At 47.4% G+C, this 23,127-nt stretch overlaps 1 protein-coding gene across 5 annotated transcripts in view; it reads right to left on the bottom strand.

Moving 5' to 3' along the window:
• Positions 1 to 23,127, bottom strand: part of cntn5 (contactin 5) — a 159,423-nt gene that overhangs the window by 67,916 nt on the left and 68,380 nt on the right. For all 5 annotated transcript variants that reach the window (XM_023807274.2, XM_023807275.2, XM_072701282.1 and 2 more), the window contains one exon: positions 13,045 to 13,171. In XM_023807274.2, the coding sequence (XP_023663042.2) occupies positions 13,045 to 13,099 (55 nt within the window). In that variant the 5' untranslated portion in view covers positions 13,100 to 13,171. The remainder of the gene's footprint in view (positions 1 to 13,044; positions 13,172 to 23,127) is intronic.

A 23,127-nucleotide genomic window follows, 5' to 3' on the forward strand; every position in this document is an offset into this window, starting at 1 on the left:
AATGTAAATGTGGCTCTTTTTCACTGGAAGTAATTAAGGTGAATGGCAGTCCCATGATCCTGTCACATGACTCTGTCACATGACTCCCCCTTGCCCAGTTTCCTACACGCTAATGGCACAGCAGGGTCTGCCCCCACCTCACACGCATTGCCACCGGGGAGATGCATCCACTGGGGGTCATCTGCACTCTGTAAATGCAGCAGAATATTCCGGATGGAGAGGGACCTGCTTACAAGCATCAAGTTAAAAGGAGCAAAGCCTTTTTGAACTGTCTTTATGTGGCACTCAAACAAACGCGGTCGGCTGGGACGCGCCAAAGGAGGAGATCGATGTGTCACATTGACTCGGAAACCGCAAGCGCCGAGGTCCTTTCCTATCTGATGCGGGGGGAGGGCTGACGAGGCCTCTCCCCTGCAGGCGGACATCGGAAGTGACAGGAATCGCTTTGCCCGTGTTTTTCCGCATCTTGGAGGCAGGAGCTGGCGCCGGGGACACAGGTCTCGTCTCTGACAGAGCTTGATTAGATGCTCTGGTTATTACACCCCCCCCAGGCATTTGGGTGCCTCTCTACACCCCCCCGTTCAGTTATTTCATCGTGTAGAGCGCCTCTCTGTCTCGCTCACCTTATATGTTTTCACTAGTTATATATATATTTTTAAATGGTAAGAGACCGTGGTAGAGAAAAAATTATTTGTCAGATAATAATATTAGTAATATTTTAGGTAAAAATTTCAGCACAATGTGGTCCAGCTGGTATGGTGGGGGGGGCAGCCCGCTGCTGTTTGTATAGCTCAGAGATGGATAGTTCAGGTCCAGAAAATAAAAATCCAGACCGAGATTTTGTTTCAACCAACCAGTCACCTGCCTTTTTGCCGCACTGAGTAATAACTGAATGCTTTATATTTACAGCAAATAAAAAGGTCACAATGATGTTATTTTTAGTTAAAAAAGGCAAAACCTTCCAAGGCTCGAAACTCACAGGTTTAAATGATGCAAGCTGGACGCCGCTATCTGCAGTGATCACTGCGTGTGTGGGATTAGGGTGCCAAACGCCGGACACCTTATCAGCCGTCTGATCCCAGTAGGATCCTCCTGTCCGGACAAGGTGTACATGCGAGAATACCCAAGAGGACCATCGCATCACATCACGTCACGCTTCTCACAGCACCATCCACCTTCACGCCAAGGTTAAACTCACGACAGGTACGAGCCATTACAGGGAAAAGTGCTTCTGTGGGTGGCACAGATCAAGCTGACAGCCGCGGGCTTCTGTCAGCTGTCGGCTTTGTCTGATGGAAGCAGTGACCCCTACTGGTCTCCGCGTCTCGGGTCCTTGTCTTGCTCCTCTTCTTTCGTCTTTCGGTCAGGTGAAAATCAAGGTCAGAAAGCGATGCCGCTTCGCAGTCACGTGGGCAGGCCTGCCATCCGGAGCAGGCCTCGGTAATGTCGGATGCGGGCGGTGCTTCATGTAAAGAGAGCTTATGGTGAATCTATATTATTTCATTATAAACCTGAACTTAGCTACATCAAAAGCATTGGGGTAGTTTGCAAACCCTACAGACTATTTACAAGGTAATTAAACTCTTACATACGTGTAAATGCGTGTGCATGCGTATGGCAGTCTCATGCCAGCCAGCTGACTAAAGTTGGCAACTCTGGGCTGAATCAAGAGGGGGCCGAGGGGGGGGGTGGTTCTGTTTGAGGGATGGGCTGTCAGTGAGTAGCGGAGATGATAAAAACCCGGTCAATACTGTCAGAGTCTTGCAATGCCAAGATCATCAGGAGATGTGGGGCCATTGCAGCCCATCACCAGCACTGAGCTCTGATAGATAGCATAGCCGCCTACCCCCCTTGCCCACAGAAGACCCATAATAGCTGACGGATAATCGCCCAGGACACCTCCTCCAGTCTCCTGGCACCTACAGGCTGCTCCCCCTGCATGAAGCCTGAAAGCTCTCCAGATCATCTAGAATGCTCCTGCAGCTCACTCTCCAATCTGGCCAAGCCTGCCCTTGCCTCATTTCTCCTTACCTGCCTCTGATATTCATTGGCTGGCAGCTCTATCCATTTTAAACCCCGCTGTGATAGCATCATCCTCAATCAGGGTGATCCCCCCCTCATTAAAACCCGCCCACCTGACTGCTGTCACCACCTTGGCATGACCTACGTACTTCACCCGCCCCCTACAGCCTACCTCTGTTTATCCAGAAACTGTAAGGCAGATTTTACACAGCATCTTTCTATATTTACATGGGTAGGCTGATTTGCATTATGGGATATTGGTGTTAACTGGCCATGTCAAAGCTTCCTAAAATTTCCCACAATGAAGACACCAGTCCACAGAATGGAAAACTGCATCATAAAGTAAATAAATGACACAACAGGTAGGCAGATACAGGTTTCATATCTTTTTATACATTTCTATGGGCATAATCCAAATCTGAACTAAGACAAACCTTAACCCCTACCCAGCCTGAACCTTAACCATAAGTAACTGAACAAAATATGACACTTTTGGCATTTGACTGCATTCACAGATCTTAATAAAATTGAATTTACCCTTGCGGCAACCGAAAAAATGGTCCCCAGAACGTCAAGATAACAGGTATTTATCACATTGTGGGGACATTTGGTATTGCATACCTGGACCACACACACATACACACACACACCCACCCCAGGCATGTGTGTGCACTCAGGAAACAGGAGAGCCTCAGCCACGAGACACCAAACCACATCAGACTGAGACCGTTACGGGTTTCTCGCTGTCTGAGATCTCGTCCAAGTGATCAGACTGTGGTCAGATGTGCTAAATTATTTAGGCCATTAAGAGGGAGCTACCGGTCTTACCAGCATAAAAAATCACCCATTAAACACATAAAACATTCCGCGTGCGGGATGCACACAGGCTACAGGCACGGCTGGTATAATACAGCGCGTTATATATATCAGCGGGCGCCTCACTTCACGCAAGAAGCAGGCGCTCTTCCGGCAGTTATTCATTACAAAAAACTGTGTGTGTTTGTGGGCCTCAAGACTAATCGCTGTATTATGCCACAGAACAGGCTGTATAAAAAGGGGCGTCATGTCTCATTGGTATAAAAGTTATACTGCAGAAATTTCAATTTGTCCCAACAAAGCTGGAGTCACTTTGAATAATCCCCATACTCTTACTGTCCACACTAACGGTCAGGGACTAAGACGTCTCCGATGTTGTCGCTGCGATGAAGACGGCACCCTAAGCCCCCCCCCCCGCCTCCCCATACCCCTTTGCTGCAGTACTACATGCTCTAGGGTCACATGCATCCCATGATACTGCTGGTTTAAGCTTTTACTGCTCAGGAGTGTCCGACAGCAACGACTCCTCCCGGAGACTAAAAACCAGCTCTGCTTTGATTCTCTTCCACGGCTCCTGCTGAGCCATCTATAAAGTCACCAATGCGCAATATCACCCATTGATATCGTGACAGGCAGAGCAAAGGTGCTAAAATATGGGACAATTACACCGGAACCCAGAACTATGGGAAGTACAGCATTGTAAAGTCAGCAGATTGTACGACCGTGTGGAAAATCGCACTGATTCAGGTCTGTGTCCAGTCTAGGTGAGGCTGAGCCAAAGACATGCTTATGTAAGATAGATGAGTAGTCGCCTGCTGTTGGTTAGTTGTGTGAATTGCCCTAAAGAGAGCTGATTGGTGATATGACAACAGTTTTTACCCAGTAAAAACAGAGCGAGAGAAATAGTACGGTAACCTACAAGTTATCGTCTCTAATCCGCATCATGCTGATCTGTAGCCCCTGCAAAGTCTTACCACATCTAAACTCTTCGGCCCAGTGTTATAGTACGAAACGATCATGGAGAGATTCCCTGAAACAAAATGGAAAATACAACTTGATAAATGGAGAGAGCACTACTGCTCCTTGCTCGTTTAATGGCATATCTTCAGCCAATCTGGCAGGGAAAGAGCTGTCCTGACACCCTTCTGCAGCCTCTGCTTCACAGGTCAAGAGACGTTTAATGATGCATGATGCTTTCAGTGAATTCCAAGCTCCTAGAGACAAGTCCTATTCCAGCTTTGTGACAAACTCATTAAAAATCAGTGCGGACAGGCAGCCAGCTGCAAGTTAAATTTGACATTTAATTTTGGGCCCCCCCTCCGCACCCTCTCCCCCTACGACGATAGAGCAGCGTGAGGTCGTATATGGGAGAGGGATGGCTGGAACTGGAGAGCCATCCCACGGACCAATCTGAGCTGTGTGTTTCTAGAACAATCCGACAGGGCCACAGGGGTCACGTGCCGCCTGTTCTGTGATATTCCTTCCCAGGCCTCAGAGCGAATCGAGGTCAGACGCGGAGACGCAGAATGTAGCAGCTCAACTAACGCTTCCCGCAAAATTACTAACATTAATCTGTTTGGGGACCACATCCTTCAGTCTGTATCTGCATGCAACATATAATAAAGCTCTTCGGCAAATTAATAAGATATCGGAAAGAAAATCAGCAGCAAACAATAAACATGAAAGAGCGATCGATCACGTCCTTAGCTTGTCTGAAAAAACAGAACATCATGGGAAAGGAAGCCGGTTACAATGCTTTATGTAGTAATGCCACATTATGTAATAACTCAGCAAAATGTAACAAATTTTCATCACATAATGCGATGTGATTACATAATCTGCTGTCACACACTCTGTAACAACACATGTAATAACACCGCATTATGTAATAACTGAAAATGTTGCAAATTTATAGACTACGTTATAATTTTATATTGCAACATTACCCGATTCTTATCATCATCATTTTACATTTTACATCATGTTACATTCCGTCCAGTTATCACACAATGCAGCATTATTACAGTATGTTCTTACAAAGCGTCATATGTGATGTGTAAGGGAGTGTCGCTGATTGAGAGCTCAGCCCCACCAAACGGAAGGCCTTGTATTTAGGGCACCCCATATCCAGCTGGCACGAAGACTAACCTGACCCGGCACGAGGCGAACGAGCCGAATTCCTCCGCCTGCGGCACTTCCCAGCTGTAGCACCTGATAGACAGGGGAGGGTTAGCCAGCGTGTAAATGTCAGTGTTTTTCACACGTCTGGGGTGTGACGGCTCCCAGCTCCGCGTGCGGCCGCGTCACGGACCCGTGTCATCAGGCAGACCTGCTAATCGCTACAGTCGTTTATGAGCAAACGGAGATGGCTCCCATCTGGCCGGCGGCCTCCCCGCGCGCCGCCTCTGCCCGCTTCTCTGCCGAGCCATTGGCCCCGACAGGTCGCCGTCCATCTGCCGGGGGATCACTGCGTGGCGTCAGAGCGGCTGCTCGGCCTGCAGGACCCTTAGGGCAGATGAGGAAGGCGGTGAAAGCGACCTTCTCCCACGGGATTAAGGGATCAACACTCACAGGGCCGGGACATGTTCAGTACGGTCACTCTTACTGAGGCTTCCGAAAGGATTCACTGAATGTAGTGGCTGACAGGCCCAGACCCTGCACTTGGCTCCAGTCTGTGAGCCAGTCAGCCCACCTGGGAGAGAAGCTCCCCGACACCCACAAATGATGTGTAATGTCCGGGAAATCTGTCATCCTGCTATTCGGCTGGCTAGAAGTTTGGCAAATTTACCGCCGGCACCCCTCCGCCCTCAGGTAGAAAGATTCCCACTTCCTGAAGTCAGTACAGCTAAGGAGGGAGGGGCCTGGTGATCAGAAAGACAAGGAGTCACACACTGACACCGCGGTTTGACTTACGGGTGTCAGCGGGGAGTCTTTGTGATATGAGAGCAAAAAAAAAAACGGCTCCTTTAAAGGTCCCACGGTGTCTCGTCAGGGAAGGAGACGAAAGGAAATGCAGCCGTTTTAAATTACAAAAGTGTTTGCTATAGTGTTTGCTACAGGGACCCAAACATAAACAGAGATATGAACTGAAATGAACATATCTGCTTTGTTTGAGCAAATTCCGATAAAGTTAATTTCTCTGGAGACGACTTTAAAGATTTCCTTGCTTTCTGGATTCGCCGCGAATTCAGCTGAGGCTTCCACAGCGAGCGACGGGCGCCATTCTGGAAACGACAGCAGCGACGCGATGCTGTGCCACAGGCGTGCTGACAGGTACCTCACGGCTGGACGTGCGGCCCGTTATTAAAAGGGAGGTTGTGCTGTGCTGGGCTGGGCCAGCGGCCTCTGCGGGGGAGACATGCTGCCGTGAGCTGGGGGGGGGGGGGATGGCGAAATAAAACCAAACAGTCTCTTCTCGTGCCGGCTCAATGGCTTATGTGTAAAACAGAGAGAGAGTAGAACAAAAAGCTTTTCATTCACTGCTATACAAAAGCAAATGCAGGTGTAACACTTACTGCTACCTAGACAGCCTGCTAGAGCCTGGTGTAGATTTTGACCAAATGGAGAATGCAGGTTACACACACCATCACACCCTCAGCACCTGTGCCACTGCAAATGCTGTTTCCATCAGCCAAATGGATCAGGTCCACATCGCTGGTGTACTGTAGATCGCACGCGCCAAACACCAGCTCTGTGCCCAACCCCAACTCCAGCCACTGCCGCCCACATACTGTACACCTACAGTACTGAGGGAAATGGGGGTGTAGACAGTGCAAGCTTTGCCACGGTAGCATTCAATTTTGCAAAGCAGCGATTTAATATCTGGAGATATTTGATATGTTACTGGGATATGTTCAGTAATACGTGATCACTATTTTCAATAAACTTAAACATAAAATAATTTCCACTAAATCAGCATAATTCAAAAATACTTAAAAATAAACGGCTGAATTTTTATTTTAGCAACAGAGTATGTTGAAAAAAGTCTCAAAAACGCAAAAAATATCTGAAGAAGAAAGAGTCCCTTTTGTATTTGTACTTTAACAACTAAAAACTATTTCTGGATATGTACTGTATAGCTTTCTCTCTGGAAACACAGGAACACAGGTGTACCAAACTACATAAAATGTACTGTAATGTATTAGTCTGCACTTTGTGCTACACTGAGCCTCTAGATCACTTTGTGTTCACAGATATTTTTTTGACAAATCATCATGGTTTAAAGACATGAAACAATATTTGTTAACTGCTGAGTCGATGAAATCATATCGTGACTTTAATCGTTATGTCGATTGGAATCGATGAATTGTTACACCCCTGGAGGAAAGTATCAGCCCCAACCCTAAACGCTTGATTTGGAAGCTGCATTGACTGTAACATCTGATGTCCACCTGCAGCAGACCAGGCAAACTGCAGCCGTCACTTTGCTATGCCACTTAGCCCACACTCATATCCAATTTTCTCCACCCACAATTTTTGCCGTTACCCCGCTTGGCGTGCGCTGCAGCCGCTCAGGTCATGTGACGTGAACGGGGCACGTCCGAAAGCATAACTGGCGTGCGCTGGCCAACCTTAACGGCAGAGTGGAGCGTACAAAAGCACGTGTTACGAAACCACCACGCTATCCGCGATCTTCACTTTTCCAGCCCAAACACATTATTACGGACATTTTAAAGGCCATTTGATTCCATGCTTCCATTCTTTCCGATGAATGCCGTGTTATTTAGAATGATCTCCAAGGCAGCGTTTGGCAACAGACTGTCCCTGGGATCGTCCTTGGCCTGAAGTGTTTATGCTGGATCCACTGTTTTAAACCCTCATGCTTATTGTATGTGGGGCAGAGAGCAGAATATAACGAAGCTGTAAGGAATGGATTCCCCACACTGCTAATAATACGTATATGATATCAGCACTGGGACGCAGGAATCAGAATGTAGCAGGTCTATCAGGTCATTAAACAGAGGGACATTTTATCCAGGATACGCATTGATATATCAAACATGGCATTCAGTTCCCGTCTCTAGGAATCACAAACTGCTCTAAAATACCACCACAGAAAAACTATTCGGTGAAATGCACACCTTCATATATACATCAAAAACATCTTTTTTTCCCAGGATAGTTTACTCTCCTGCACCCAACAAAAACAGCGTGATTAATGGATTCATTAAATCTTTGAGTCGCCACATCATTTTGCAGCACTCATCAAACTAAGGAGCAAGCAGTAATCAAATTCAGGCACGTTCACGTCTAACTCGGAAGGAAATCAAAGCTCAGGCACCCCCCCCCCCCTCACAGAAAGGTGGGGGCTCTGTCTTTGCTCAACCATGGTCTTCATCCTGTTCATGGCTTCTACGGGAATATCGAAGACTTTTATTATTAATGAGAAAGGAAAGGCGATGTGAGGATCCAATCGGAAAGCAGATAACTTCCTGCCTTCTAATTCCCAGGGTGGAGAGGCATCTGGCACTCATTCTCCCGCAGGTACAGGCTGCAGGCTACACAGGCAGTGATTAGCGGATGTATTGCTGTAGCTGGACTGATAACCTTGGCAAACCACCGGCATGCCGCAGATAAAAATGATGTTTGATTCACAGCATGCAGCCATAGCTCCTCGCTTTCAAGTTCTGCTGTTGTTTTTTCCTGTCAGAGACAGCGATAAACCTGTGATATATCCTTCTCAGGATGCCTGGCTCTTCTCTAACACATCCTCCATTTAGTCCAACTTAAAAAGAAAAAAGCAATAATCACAATGCAGATAATAAAGTGGCATACCTTACTAAGAGTATCAGCGATACCAAAGGGCGGGTACTATGCTGACATTACAGAAGGTTCCCGAAGTCCGGTCCTAACACTTTCCATTCTCGTGTAACTGCCCTCGTTTTCCCAGCCATCCCGTCTCCTCACCCTAGATTTACAAGCACTGCAGTTTCCATTGTTCCAACAAAAGTATTGTAAGGGAATAATGGAAGGTGTGTATAAAAATACACACCTGGCGAAAAAGAAAAAGAATAGAAAACAGCGTGGGAGCTTCGAGATTCTGCCTCTGAGGGGGAACAGACGAAAGGAAGAGAAGGTTCCGGGACTGCAGCGTTCACAGGCTCCACGGCGGCCTGTCATCCTGCGTCTCGCCTCCGAAGCGGGAAATGACAGAAAGTTCGGCCTGATGTTTCCTTTAAGATCGGCGTGGGAAAAGTACAAGACAACAAATGCGAGACTTGAACATGCTCTCGTTTGCTCTCGAAGTGTGTATACTTACAAATGGGGGGCGGGGCTCGTACAGACATTCGTAAGTTATTATGCAAGTCTCACAAAGAGCCATAAAGAGCATCATGTGACCTGCCAATAGACCATAAGGAGCCCCAGCCATGTTAAGGAGCTGTTAAAGAAACACCCCTCTGTATTATACAGCAGCAGGACCTTCACACTCCTCTGTATTATCCAGCATCAGGACCTTCACACCCCTCTGTATTATCCAGCATCAGGACCTTCACACTCCTCTGTATTATCTAGCAGCAGGACCTTCACACCCCTCTGTATTATCCAGCAGCAGGACCTTCACACCCCTCTGTATTATCCAGCAGCAGGACCTTCACACCCCTCTGTATTATCTAGCAGCAGGACCTTCACACCCCTCTGTATTATCCAGCATCAGGACCTTCACACCCCTCTGTATTATCTAGCAGCAGGACCTTCACACCCCTCTGTATTATCCAGCAGCAGGACCTTCACACCCCTCTGTATTATACAGCAGCAGGACCTTCACATCCCTCTGTATTATCCAGCAGCAGGACCTTCACACCCCTCTGTATTATCTAGCAGCAGGACCTTCACACCCCTCTGTATTATCTAGCAGCAGGACCTTCACACCCCTCTGTATTATCCAGCAGCAGGACCTTCACACCACATGGTATTATCTAGCAGCAGGACCTTCACACCCCTCTGTATTATCTAGCAGCAGGACCTTCACACCCCTCTGTATTATCTAGCAGCAGGACCTTCACACCCCTCTGTATTATCTAGCAGCAGGACCTTCACACCCCTCTGTATTATCTAGCAGCAGGAACTTCACACCCCTCTGTATTATCTAGCAGCAGGACCTTCACACTCTGCGGTATTATCTAGCAGCAGGACCTTCACACCACATGGTATTATCTAGCAGCAGGACCTTCACACCCATCTGTATTATCTAGCAGCAGGACCTTCACACCCCTCCGTATTATCCAGCAGCAGGACCTTCACACCCATCTGTATTATCTAGCAGCAGGACCTTCACACCCCTCTGTATTATACAGCAGCAGGACCTTCACACCCCTCTGTATTATCTAGCAGCAGGACCTTCACACCCCTCTGTATTATCCAGCAGCAGGACCTTCACACCACATGGTATTATCCAGCAGCAGGACCTTCACACCCCTCTGTATTATCTAGCAGCAGGACCTTCACACCACATGGTATTATCTAGCAGCAGGACCTTCACACCAAGGTGTTCCAAATGAATCAAGCATGACCATCACCTCCAAACCCAGCATGCACTGCATGCATCAATATGGTTGGGGATGACTTAAATGTTTTGTAGTAGACAGTTTAATATGTTATTTATGCTGGGGAGCAGATGGCATTGTGTAGCTCCGTGTTTACAGATCTACAGACAACATTTGCTTTTAAGTGGCTGAAACTGAAGCCAAGTCCTGACAACTATATATTTAGTTAATACTGTTTAGTGGCTTTCCACAGAAGGGTTAGTGAAGCGGGAAGTCATTTCTGCATGTGGGTTAAGGAAGCAGGAAGTCATTTCTGTGTGGGTTAGTGAAGCAGGAAGCCATTTCTGGGTGTGGGTCAGCAAAGTAGGAAGCCATTTCTGGATGTGGGTTAGTGAAGCGGGAAGCCACTTCTGGATGTGGGTTAGTGAAGCGGCAAACCACTTCTGGATGTGGGTTAGTGAAGCGGCAAGCCACTTCTGGGTGTGGGTTAGTGAAGCAGGAAGCCACTTCTGGGTGTGGTTTGGTGAAGCAGCAAGCCATGATACAGAAATTTAAAAAGGCAGCAACCACAACAGTAAACAACACATGCAGAAACTGGAAATAAAATGCAAAAAAACACAATGCAAATGTCTGAAAACACATCTCAGGGAGACTTAAATAAGGGCAAACCCAGGGGTGAAATCTGTTAGAACAAGTAACAAGGAGACAGTTAACGGTCCATTAGCTCATAGGCACAACCTCCATCACAGGCAATAGCATGGTGTCTAACCCTGTTCATACCCAACAAGCAGATGAATGACTGCTCGGATGACAAGGCTAACTTAATCCTTGGATAACAACACAGACTTGAATTGATTTAGCTGACTTAACGCTAAATATGCTTAATGTACGAGTTATATATTTTTTTTACCAAATGTAAACACTCAGAATTTCATTGCTAACATTAACATTGTAATGTCACCTGTGTTTTAACGGACAAGACCTTAAAGAGTTTGTTTAATATGCCCAGATTAACAATTAAAGCTAAGGAAGCTGAACATCTATGCTCAATCTACCCCCTGTCTAGTCCTGCACGCCGATACAAAGTGTGGTCGTCCATTTGAATGGAATGACGGTACAGTAATAAAACATGTAATGAATAGATAAGTGGTACCGGCAGCCCACTGCACCTTGCTCTACCATTAGTCTCTCCTCAGCAGCAGGGAGCAATCGAAACATCTCTGTCATTTGCTGCTGCTCTGAAACACATTTATTCAAAGTTATGGCCCGACAGGACAAACCCGAATGACAATTCTTCACTTAGTTTATTGTTGCGGCTGCTGTATTTTAAAGCATGGTGTTTAATGACAGGGAAAATTTCATCTGCAGCTATTCCTGAGAGTAAACAATCAGCACCAAGGTCACTGGGAACAGGTGCGTCCCCCGTACTCTTCACACGGCACTACCCTGCCCGATGTCGGCACGCCGCGGCACAAACACCGGCGCCTTCAGGGTGTTAGCTCCTTACCCACCCATGTGGCCTCAGTGCTTTATAGAGCAAAATGCTCTACCTGCCTCACATTAAATATTCCTCTACCCTTCTGTCTGTTGACCCCTTGTTCCGTGACACGAGCTACTAAAAGGACACCGAGCTGAAGGTCGCTTAAATTCAATTTTGAATAATGAGGATGTTAGTCGGGGAAGCGCAAAGGGACTGATCCGCACGCCTGCGGCTTACCCAAGAAAATGCAGCTTTCAGTCCTTTCCATGCCTGACCTGTTACTTTGAACCGCTGTTTTTGAATAAAGGACAGTATGGCTGCCACTTCACTGGTTTCAGGTCCAGACAAGCTGGACGGCTTTGCTCTCCATGGCGACACACTCAAACGTGAAGTTACAGACAACCTTTCCAGCTATATGGTGGATTCTACTCAGCTGCTAGTATATGGAAGCAAAATGTCACGAGAGCAAAGAGCAGGAGTTACAGATAAGATGGGGACGGAGCCACCTACGAGAGGGGGGGGGGGGGGAGAGGACAGCTGCGGCAAACGGCAGGATGCAGCCTCTGTCGTGAAACGCCAGCATGCATTATAAATCAAAGAGCAGCCGCCATAACATCGGAGGCTTACGCATTCATATTTCTGTGGGCGGTAAAGCGGGGATGTGAGTATTAAAATCCTACCCAGGCTTTCTCAGAAATCAGACAAATGATTCGCCGGGGAAAGATGGAGAAGGTCCTGAAAGAGGGCAGCCAGCGAGCTCAGATGTGGTGGATGTTATTCTGGAGAATCACTGCTAATCAAAAACAGGGGGGCTGAATCCCGGTATATCCAACCTTCCTGGCTGTAATAAGGCATCCTACCACATCCATGGAAATTAAAATGGTCCTGGTGGTGGTGGTGGGGGGGGGATGCTCTCGCAAGGTTCTCTGCCTGAACTGCTCCAAAACAAACATACATGCATTCATTCATTTTCCATACCCGGCTGTCCTAAGCAGGGTTGTGGGGGTCAAGAGTCTGTACAGAAAACAACGGGCGCGAGGCAGGGAATTACCCCCGGATGGGGCACAAACCCACCGCAGGGCACACACAACATTCACACCTATGATAATAATTTGGTAACTCAGCATGTTTTTGGACTGTGGGGGAAAATTTCTCTGTGGTGTATATGAGACACTTATTTTTGTCCCATGTGTCGTCAAAAGGACACCAGGAGCTACTCCTGAAACGACAACAAGGCCTTACCTGAAAGGCTACTGATGACTGACAGGAGAAGAAGTGGTTTCCATGGTGACCCCATCCTTTTTCTGGAGGGTTCTGTGTCCCCTTCAGCAAGACTGTTAGAAGTTATCTTTCTTCATTAAAGCAGCACCTAGGAGACACAAGAGCAGAGTGAGTGGATCTCCTGCCTTTCATCTGAAGGCCACTTTGTGGTCCCAAAAGCCATTGAAGAGAACGGCGCCGACACCTTGAACACTGAGAAGCTTCCGGAACAATTAGAAGACAGAAAAGCTTTGAACCCAATTTTATTCCGTGCCGCGAGTCGCGGTTGTCATGGTGCTAAGCGCTGGCCCGATTTTGACAGCACCATGCATGCATGGGCACTGAAACACAAAAGGCACATCAGAAGCAACATGTGAGGAATGCAAAATGCTGTGGTTTGATTGGATGTTCTCACAAGTTCCACTGTTATCCTGCTTATGGCCTGACCTAACCGGGTGACCTAACCGGGTGACCTAACCTGGTGACCTAACCTGGTAACCTAACCTGGTGACTATTCGGACTTCACTACAGCAGCTGAAGGCGAGAGCAGCTTCTGAATGCAAACTAAACTGCACTGGTGCTATTCCACAGGCGTAAGCCAGCAAAACGTTAAGGCTGCATGTGTCGCAGTTTTCCAAAACCCTGCATGTCTATAACAACAGAAGGACTCAAATGGTGAAATGCATTTTTGTGGCACGCAGTCTGGTGCGAGCTGAAACAGACAAGCAACACTTGAAGGACACGTTCTGAAATTAATACAAAATCCTGCATGCATTTTTAATTTGGCTCCATTACGGATTGTCCATGAGCATTATCCAGACGAGGTGTACTTAAGCTCATGAAGCTCATGGGATTGGCTTTCATGGGGAGGTGTGGCTGCCCTCAGCCAATCATCTTCCGGGATTGGTGAGGTGGCCGGGTGCAGCTGATCAGACGGCTTTTAAAGGCCTTTAAACCTCAGGTTACAGTGGGATTCCACCTCCATGAATGCCTTTCTCAATTAGCCATTTCATTGTTCTTATTTTCAGTAAGAAAAGGGATACTGCTTGTTTACTGCTTGAGTTGTTTTTTTGGACCAGTTACAAAAGGCGAGTTAATCCCAAAATTGGCCTCTCTCTCTCAAAGCACAAAGCTCATGCCAGCTTGCGCGGGTGGGGCGAAGGGGGGCAAATACTTTCACCAATTTGAGTGCCGCCAGACCGGTCTCTTCCCACTCCACAAGCTGCAGGCTTCACTGACGAGTATGTACAATACTCAGAGGAAGATGCTACTCTTTAGTATATGCCGACGGCACAGGGGACGTCGTTGTGCACAGAGGAGAGGGACAGGAACTGCGGAGGTAGCTAGCGGTGTAATCCTCCTGACAGAACGTGTGGGGGGGGGACAGGGTGTGCCCTGGAGTGTCTGCGCACCACAGGGGGCTTTATCACTAAACGCAGAGTGTAATGCCGCGGAATGTCTGTAGGAAAGACATGAGATCAACAGCAGGAGCTGATCAGGAGTGATTCTCAATACCAAGAACACAAAGATCGTACTTGTGGTCTTGGCAAGACCAGTCTTGCTAACTTGCCTTCCTACAACAAACTTGGAGTGCAGTGAATCATGGGATTGGCCTTGCTTGGCGTGAATGCAACCAATGTATTCTTGATATTTGGGCCGGGGTAAGAATTACATCTGGGGACTTCTGTATTTCCGTTCTTGAGTATTACAATGGGTTTTTGGCAATGGAAGATGACATAAAATGGATATGCGAGAACACAAGTACGGTCAAGTACGCGCATTAAGAAACACCCCAGAACAGGTAAGAAGCGAAGCTGACTGCTAGGAAATACTCTCATGCTACATGTGTCACACAGAATATTTTTGTAAAATTTTATTCTAAGAAATGCAGACTTGCGTTTCATGCAGTGGCGTCTACTTTTTCCGTGGTCTGGCCAGAGCAGATTAAGGAACCTGTTGCCGTGTTATTTCGTCACTGTCGGGAAGACGGGATGAGACGTGTCTGGTGGGTTAACTGGTCCGATGCGTCATCCTGTTGACAGCTGCTTGTATTTACTGATCGCTGGTATACACGCCTGGGTAAGGGAATCCATGTCAGTGATTCGACTGTGTGCCAGCATAAACAGTGTATCGATAAGGAACACCTTCCACCAAGTTTTTAACCATCGAGTTAAAAATAAACCGAGCAACTGGACGTCTAAGGAAAAGAGCTGAGCCAAGGGTCAGAAGCCAATTCAGGAGTCCTACAGCATCAATAATACTGTGGTGCCTTGAAGGAAACCACCAAAAACACTCAAGAAAACATCATGTTTAAACTACAGCAACGGAAGTGAAATGAACAAGCCAACAGATGCAACTTAAATGCGTGTTAATTCCTGACGGTTAATTCACACCATCTGACCTTCTGAGCCCAGAGAACGTGCTAAATTGGTCTGGCTTTCACCTTTCACACTCAGAAAGCATAGTCATTGGAAGGATTTCCAATTTAAAGTCAAGTTAATTATGAAATCGCTCAGTAATTCCTTTCAACTTCCTTCATGCTCATATTTGTATTTCAAATGTATTTTTTCCCTCAAATCTCAGTCTCATACTTATGTGTATGACTTGTGGAGGTGTTCAGCAGCTGTGATAAATGTGATGTATCATAGAAATCTCTAAAATCACCAACCGTAGATGTGGCCTGTATCCTTCTGCTGAACACTCTCAGCCATTCGGCCCGTGTGAGAGACTCTGGTGTCACCCCCGATGCCCTATTAAGACTGAAGGCGGGAGATAAGGCCGAGGAGTTTTCCTGGGCTTTGAGGAGGAGATAACAGCCTAAATCCTCCACCACTTCTGGGCCACATCGGTTGACTGAGCCCAACCCACCTTGTGCAGCAGACCCTTCTGACAGAGCAAGCTGGTCCCTGATGGTGCCAAACGGCTCTGTGCCGGGTATTTATTTACAGCTGGCATCAGTCTACCACACACACACACACACACACACACACACACACACACACACACTGCTGTAATCATATCTTTGTGGGGACCATCCATTCATATCTATGGGCAAAACCCTAATCCCAACTATGACAACCTTAACACCTACCCAGCCCTACCCAGCCATAAGTAACCAAACAATATATAAGACTTTTGGCATTTTTAGTTTTTTGATTGCATTCACGGATTTTTATAAAATTGAATTTCCCCTTGTGGGACCAAAAAAGTGGCCCCCACAACATCAAAATAATAGGTTTTTATCACATTCTGGGGGCACATGACTGTCAGCACAGTAGGTTTTACACCAGCACCACCACAAACATGTGAGTAATGTGTTGTGCTAAGACATTACAACAGCTACAATGTAACTAGGCGAAAGGGATTTTTCAGCTCCATTATAGTAGTAATCTGTAATCGTATGGGACCACCGTTATATATGCCGTCCCCTGTTGACCGAAACGTCATTATGTGGCACATGACTGTATGTTACTTTCAAACCTTGACCAAAAGAACTATGCAAGAATTCTTATGTATTTGTGCTTCTTATACTGGTGCGAATGACAAATAAATTTTTGATTCATTTTCACATTTCAAATACGTGTTCTAACATATTTGCAGGTTTTACACTGGACCTTAAGATGGCAGTGTCTCTATGCAGCCCCTGTTTGCTGCCATCATTCATCCTCCTCGTTTTTAACCACTGGGCCTCACAGTGTGTTTCCTTCCAGAGTCCCAAAACGGACAGAGACCAGGGAGGAGAGTCCTGAAGCTGAAACAGAACCCAGCTGAAATACGTCAAACCACGTGTGCCGTCGCACTCTGGTGCGGACCGCCGCCTCATGGCCGGGCCCGTGGGGCGCCCCACGCTCTCATGCCAGATTCTCGATCCCCAGCCCGGAAAGGGGCGACGCCTTGCTCATTATCAAAACGGAGGTGGATTGGCGCCCTGAGGGAGTGGGGACCGTGTGACCGAGAGATGACTAATCTGTCCGCCTCCGTGTGCAAGCCTGCCTGCCTGCTCCACATCCGCTCAGGAGGGGGAATCGCACACCAGTCTGTCTCTATTAACTGCCTAGCTCAACCGGGACTCACCGCACGACTCTCCCCTGCTGGGAGGGGGAGGGGGGGGTGGGGGTTTGAATGCATCCAGTGGCATTAACAAAATCCACACTGCGCTCCTGACTTGAGCCGATTCGACAATGTTAAATTAACAGCGCCGCGCCTGTTTCGTTTCCACTCAAGGGGTCACTCTGTGGCCTTCGAAAAACAAACAGCACAATTAGCGCTGATGTCATTTTCCTCTGAAAAACCGTATCACATTAGTGCAATTCTCCACTTGTTAGAGAGCAGGCGGCAATTGGCTGATTTAAGGTAATGGACTACTGCAGTGCATGCTGGGTTAGTGTATGGTGCTAGTATTCAGCAAACATCACCCAGTGGGTCTGAATGGCACGGGTTCACAGTGCTACATCAGTAACAGGCAACGGGGAAGGGAAATGAGAGATGCCAGGCCCCAAGTCTGATTAAAGCATGGTAATCAAACCAGCTTTGGATTTTCAGAGACAGATTCTGGAGTCTATGACTGACAAAGCTGTTGACATGAGAGTGGCTGGTGACAAGACAACCAAATAGGGCAGAAGTTTAGTGGAGCAGACAAATCAAATAAAGAATACAGAGGAAAATTGAGCAGTGGACAGCAGGGGGCGCTGTGGAGAGATGATAGAGAGACAGCCAAGGACAGGTGGACAGCTGGCAGCAGAGATTCCTCTGAAGCCTGAAAGCCTTGGGAGACCCAGTGGAAGGTTGTAGCCAGCAATGTGACATCATCACAGAAGCTGTCCCACGGTCAGGGTAGGTATGTAGCAATAAGCAACAGGTTCTCACCATCTGCCTGCATTGTCTTGAGGGAACAAAAGCCCAGATGCAGATGCATGAAGAAGAAAATGGAAGGAGACAAATAAGGACTGAGTAGGAGAAATGGCACTGCGTGCCTGTGACTCTCAGCTCCAGGCCAGTGGGCTGCAGCACTGCATCTGCGAGTGGGAGGGAACCACAGAGGAGTGGGAGGTGTCCTGGGGGTGGAGAGATGGCCCTCACTGTCAGGGTGGCAGGTGAAGCCCAGGGGCCTGAGGCGGCACCCCAGACCTACATGGCTGGCGCCGCATCCCGGGTTTTTCCCTACCTTGCTCATAGCCTCTGGGATAGGCTCTGGACCCCCCATTACCCTGAATAGGACAAACAGTTACAGAAGATGGATGGATGGATGGATGGATCCAAATATTCAAAGAGCTCCTGAATATACCAGTCAGGCAGGAAAAAACTACAGCTGTAAACGTGGGTAAAACTGTCACCTGAACAAATAAATGTACATTTAATGCCGTGTGCCAGAATTATTTATAGATTCCCGAACAAAATGTCTCAGGAGCCTGATCAATCTTCTGCATATATTGACAGAAGAAGCAGAAAGCATGGACTCATTAAGAGAGCTGGCTGCAGTACAGGGTGAAAAATATCGAGATTGTGTGTCCAGACTGCGGGGACAGAGATGGGGAAAGCTCTGCTACGGAAAGCAGACAGGCAGACGGAAAGCGCAGCGGCACGCGACCCTGCAGCCACGCCGCACCCACGGCAGCATCTGCTCCCTTCTCAGGAGGGAGTTGAGCCAACCCATGCCAGTCCCCAGGAAAAAAAGCAGAGGAAAACCCCTCCTGAAGACAGAGCGCTCCCTGCAACGTCAGAGGGAGCTTCTAACTGGCGGATCTCCAAGGCCCACGTCCTCCAGCAATGAGAGGACATCGGCTCTTCATATTTACTCTGCGATTCCATCTCAGATGTTCCAAAGCAGGAACACAATGGACAGCAGATGACTACACAGTCCTGTCACATGATCGCTGTCAACCCCGCCCCCCCCCCCCCACACACACACACACACACACACACACACACTCAGCACTGGGGCCCCCATCATGTAGTAAACATATCAGAGGTAGACATTTCAGATCCAGAAAGTAAAAATCCAGACCAAGATTTCATTTAAACCAAACAGCTGAGCACTCAGTGACTGTGACCCTTTGTACTCAACTGGTTGGTTGAAACAAAATCTTGGCCTGGATTTTTACTTTCTGGACCAGAAATGTGCACCTTTGGGAACAATGCTACCACCCACTGAGCCTCCCAGCGTCCAGTGGTTGCTGTTATCTTCCATGGTATAGATGGAAAATGAAAATAGAATTATCACAAAGAATGCCATCAAAATAAAAGTTGAACGTACAGGGAAGGGTGTGGGTACAGGTCAGGCAGAGATTGCAGCAGCTAGCGCTGTGAGTCAGCATGGGATGAGCGTCGATGCTGAAATTCATGCTGTCAACCACATCTATCTGGTGAACGATGGAGGAGTGGACAGCACGGCCTTTGCAGATGTCTGCTACCGTGGCTCCAGGCTGCTGTGATAGTGTGCAGGTGACCCCGGTTAATGTCCGCAACACTGCCAACCCAGGGAACAGCACCCTGGAGCAGATCGGACAGAAGCCGACCGAGGGACACGTTTAGGGGATGCGTGCTTCACCGCACGCCGCTCCCAGCACATGGAGGTAGCGGCGTGGGCCACAGGACGCCGAGCGGTCGGTCTCTGACATCACTAAACGCATTTCTTGGTCCTGCTGTGAGAAGATTCCCCGTGTAAAATGGGCGCAGCTGTGCTCCTGGACCTGATGTACCACAGATCAGGATGAGCTGCTTCACGCCGCCGTCGGGCGAACAGCGGGACGCTCCTCACATTACCGAATCCCATTTCCATGAGTAAATCTGCCATCACGGTCCTAATGAAGCCAATCCCCCTTCCCTTCTTCTCCAATCTGCTGCGCGACAAGTCCTAAACAAGGCTGGAGATGGTCGCTTAGCCAAACGAGTCACGTCTCAGGTCACGATCTCACACTATATGGCACCGTTATGACGTACCGCGAGAAGCACAAACACTCTCCCCACAAAGTCAGAGTGAAGGACAAACATGGCGGCAGTTTGACTGAATCAGGGTCATTGATTTAATGGACAAATACGCTGTACACAGATAAACAGGAAAGGTAGATAAATTATCATTATTGATGGCCTGTTAGTCTGCATCAGTGTGATTTACGACCCCACAGATTGCATAAGGACAGATAATTACCAAGTACAAATATTCTAATTCTAATTTATGGAGCACCATTAATGTGCTTTTTGCTGATACATAGCAAAAAAGGTCATTTTCCATTAATTTGTTGACATTTCAGTTTTGTTTTCTCTCACAGTCCAAGGAAGTGCACACGATTGGTAACCTGCGCTATTATTGTATACAATGTTATGGTCCATGGTAAAGCTAATGAGATTTTTCAGCTTTTAATGCAAATGTTTTTTTCCAAATCCAACATGATGCAATGAACTCAAGCTACATACACCAGGTGGAAAAGGCATCATTTTCCAGTGGTGAAACATACGCGTTCGTGCAGGTTTTCGTCGGAAACGTGTCTTTAGGGAATCACAGAAGGAACAGAACTCCATCGTTCAACACGGCAGTAAAGTCTGCTTCTTTGCTGCAAATGCTGCTGCGAGTCAGACATTCTCCCAAATGGCTGTCAGGTAAAACCTCCGGAGTCCCCCTGGAGAACATGCCTCAAAGCAAGAGAGTGAGCGAGCGGGAGAGAGAGACGGAGAGAGACAGACAGAGAGACAGAGAGAGAGAGACAGAAAGTGAGAAAGAGAGCAAGAGGGAGACAGAGCGAGAGAGAAAGACGGACAGACAGACTGGCAGACTGACCATGACTTTGGTATTTGCCCTGTGTGTGAGTGAGTGTCATGTTGGGCTCCCCCAGTCCTTACTGGGGAATTTTTCACTCTTATGTTATTCTCAGTACTGGGCTGGAAAGCCAGGCTCCCCAGCGGCACTTTTACTCCACAGTACTAGCAGAGCTGGCGGCTCCCTCTCTGAGAAGCACCTGCAGTCATCCAGAAAATGTCGTGTGATTACATTACACAGCTGGCTCTGTGCCCTCTTTCAGCGAGTCCCACCACTGATGGGGTGAGGGCCTCCCATTTCATAGCACTCAGCCCCTGAAATGTCCTTTCTATACTCTGATACATTTTGTGCAGAAGACATTTGAAAGCCACAATCTAAAGGGCTACTTTGCAGAAGATCTGGATGATCTCTAAGAAAAAAAGTTCTGATCGGAATATGGCACTTTCTGTGACTCCTAATAGATGTGAAAGCAGGACCATGGAGAATCAGGACAGGAAGAGTATTGATGCTTTTGGTGCTGATGAAGATCTTTAAATAAAATTACATACTATGCAATCTACTGAAACCTGGACATTCTCTTGAAGCCCAGATGACCAGACTGAGGCGGTCTTACTTCAGCACATTATGAGAAGACCTGGTGAACTGGTGAAAACAGCAGGGCTTGGAAAAGCTGAAGGTACAAGAAGAAGAGGATGATCAACAAGGGGGATGGACTCAATCATCTCACCAATGAACCTTTGGGAAACCTGAAGAATCAGATAGAAGACACACTGGCCGTAAGTGTGGTCAGCAGATGTCAAAGCCAACCTGATGGCACATAATATTAATAATAATGAAGTAAAATGAAGGATACTGCTCAGAAATTGTGGTGTAACCTTAACTCAGTGGGTCACGGACTGAAAGACACCTAGGACACATTCAAAGGTGTTAATCAATAAGGCGATAAAAACTATTCCAAAGCAAGTACACCGTCAAGCTGCATCTGTCCATGATTGCAGCACTTCATCCAACAATAACAACCTGCCCGCAGAATCTCTCTTTGAGGTGAATGATCTGCAGGATCATTGGCTTCTTTAAGGAAGAAAAGTAGAATTTTGATTTAAAACACTTCTAATCAATTTGAAATTATTCTCCTACATTTTTGAAGAGCCTTGCAGACCGACCGTTAAGCTCTTTATGATAATTCGGGTTTTACACAAAATGGGAAAATTAATCCAAGTGCTGCAAAGGATAATCTTAAATACGTGATAAAAACGTATTACAAGCACTAGCTCTTATCTCTGATGTGACCAGAAAGAAGAGAAATGAAAGGGCAGTGAGCCTCTATTTTTAGGGTATTCCTGAGCTCAGTCAACAGCCATCTAATCCTGCAGAAACCCAGCAAAATAGAAAAGCAACAAATGCGATGGAGAAGTGAGCCGAAGGTGTAAGTGTTTTTCAAAGCAAGTACTTGACCGTACTTGCGTTCGCATGAATGCTTTTTACGTCATCTTCCACTGCCGAAGACCAATTGTAATACTAATGAACATTAGTACAGAGGACAACAGAGGATCACAAGTACCATCTTTGCGTTCTTGGTATTGAGGCTCGGGGTGCCATCAAGAGCTGTGCAAAGGGGGCAGCACTGGGTGTGGAGCCAGAGGTTTTACAATCCGCACCTTCTTCTCCTCTCCTTTAAGGTGTAGGACTGAAGATCCTCACGTAGATAAAAAGGGCAGGTGTAAAAAGCAGTCCTTACAGTGCATCCATGTTTTCTGTCACCCCTGTCATAAGACCGGCCCTGTCTGGCTTTCTGTGGACAAACCCTTTGTTCTGTCAACATCAGCAATGCAGCTCAACCCCCCCCCCACTGAGACGTGTCTCAATTACGAAGCCCGCAGGCTCCAAGGACTCCCCCAGGGCTGAGTGCGAGGGCAAATTTACAGGAACATTCTGCTTCTGCAGCCTCTCACCGCAGCCAGCCTCTTGGGAAGGCTTAGTAGGGAACAGGCCACTGACAGGCGGACAAACGCTCATATTTACAGTTCCAGCCCAGTGCTCGGCAGTGGGAGAAGGAATGACATTTTCTGCTGGAGGTTCACCTCCAATGGAAGTTATGCTGCATCTCTGAAGAAGGCACATAAAAAGGGTAAAACCATGTGCTTTGGAGGTTCCTCAGACAGTCCAGGCTGTTTCACAATAAAGGGCTGTTATGTGTAATGTAATAAAGAGAAACAGTGTCTCAGACATAAAGCAGACACTGAGAGGTTTGAGGGGGCCCGGGCTGGGCTCTGCAGCTGTGGCCCTGCCAAATCTGTCACAGCAAGTGTCAC

The sequence above is a fragment of the Paramormyrops kingsleyae genome, chromosome 17 (genome assembly GCF_048594095.1).
Source record: "Paramormyrops kingsleyae isolate MSU_618 chromosome 17, PKINGS_0.4, whole genome shotgun sequence".
NCBI classification, from domain to species: domain Eukaryota; kingdom Metazoa; phylum Chordata; class Actinopteri; order Osteoglossiformes; family Mormyridae; genus Paramormyrops; species Paramormyrops kingsleyae.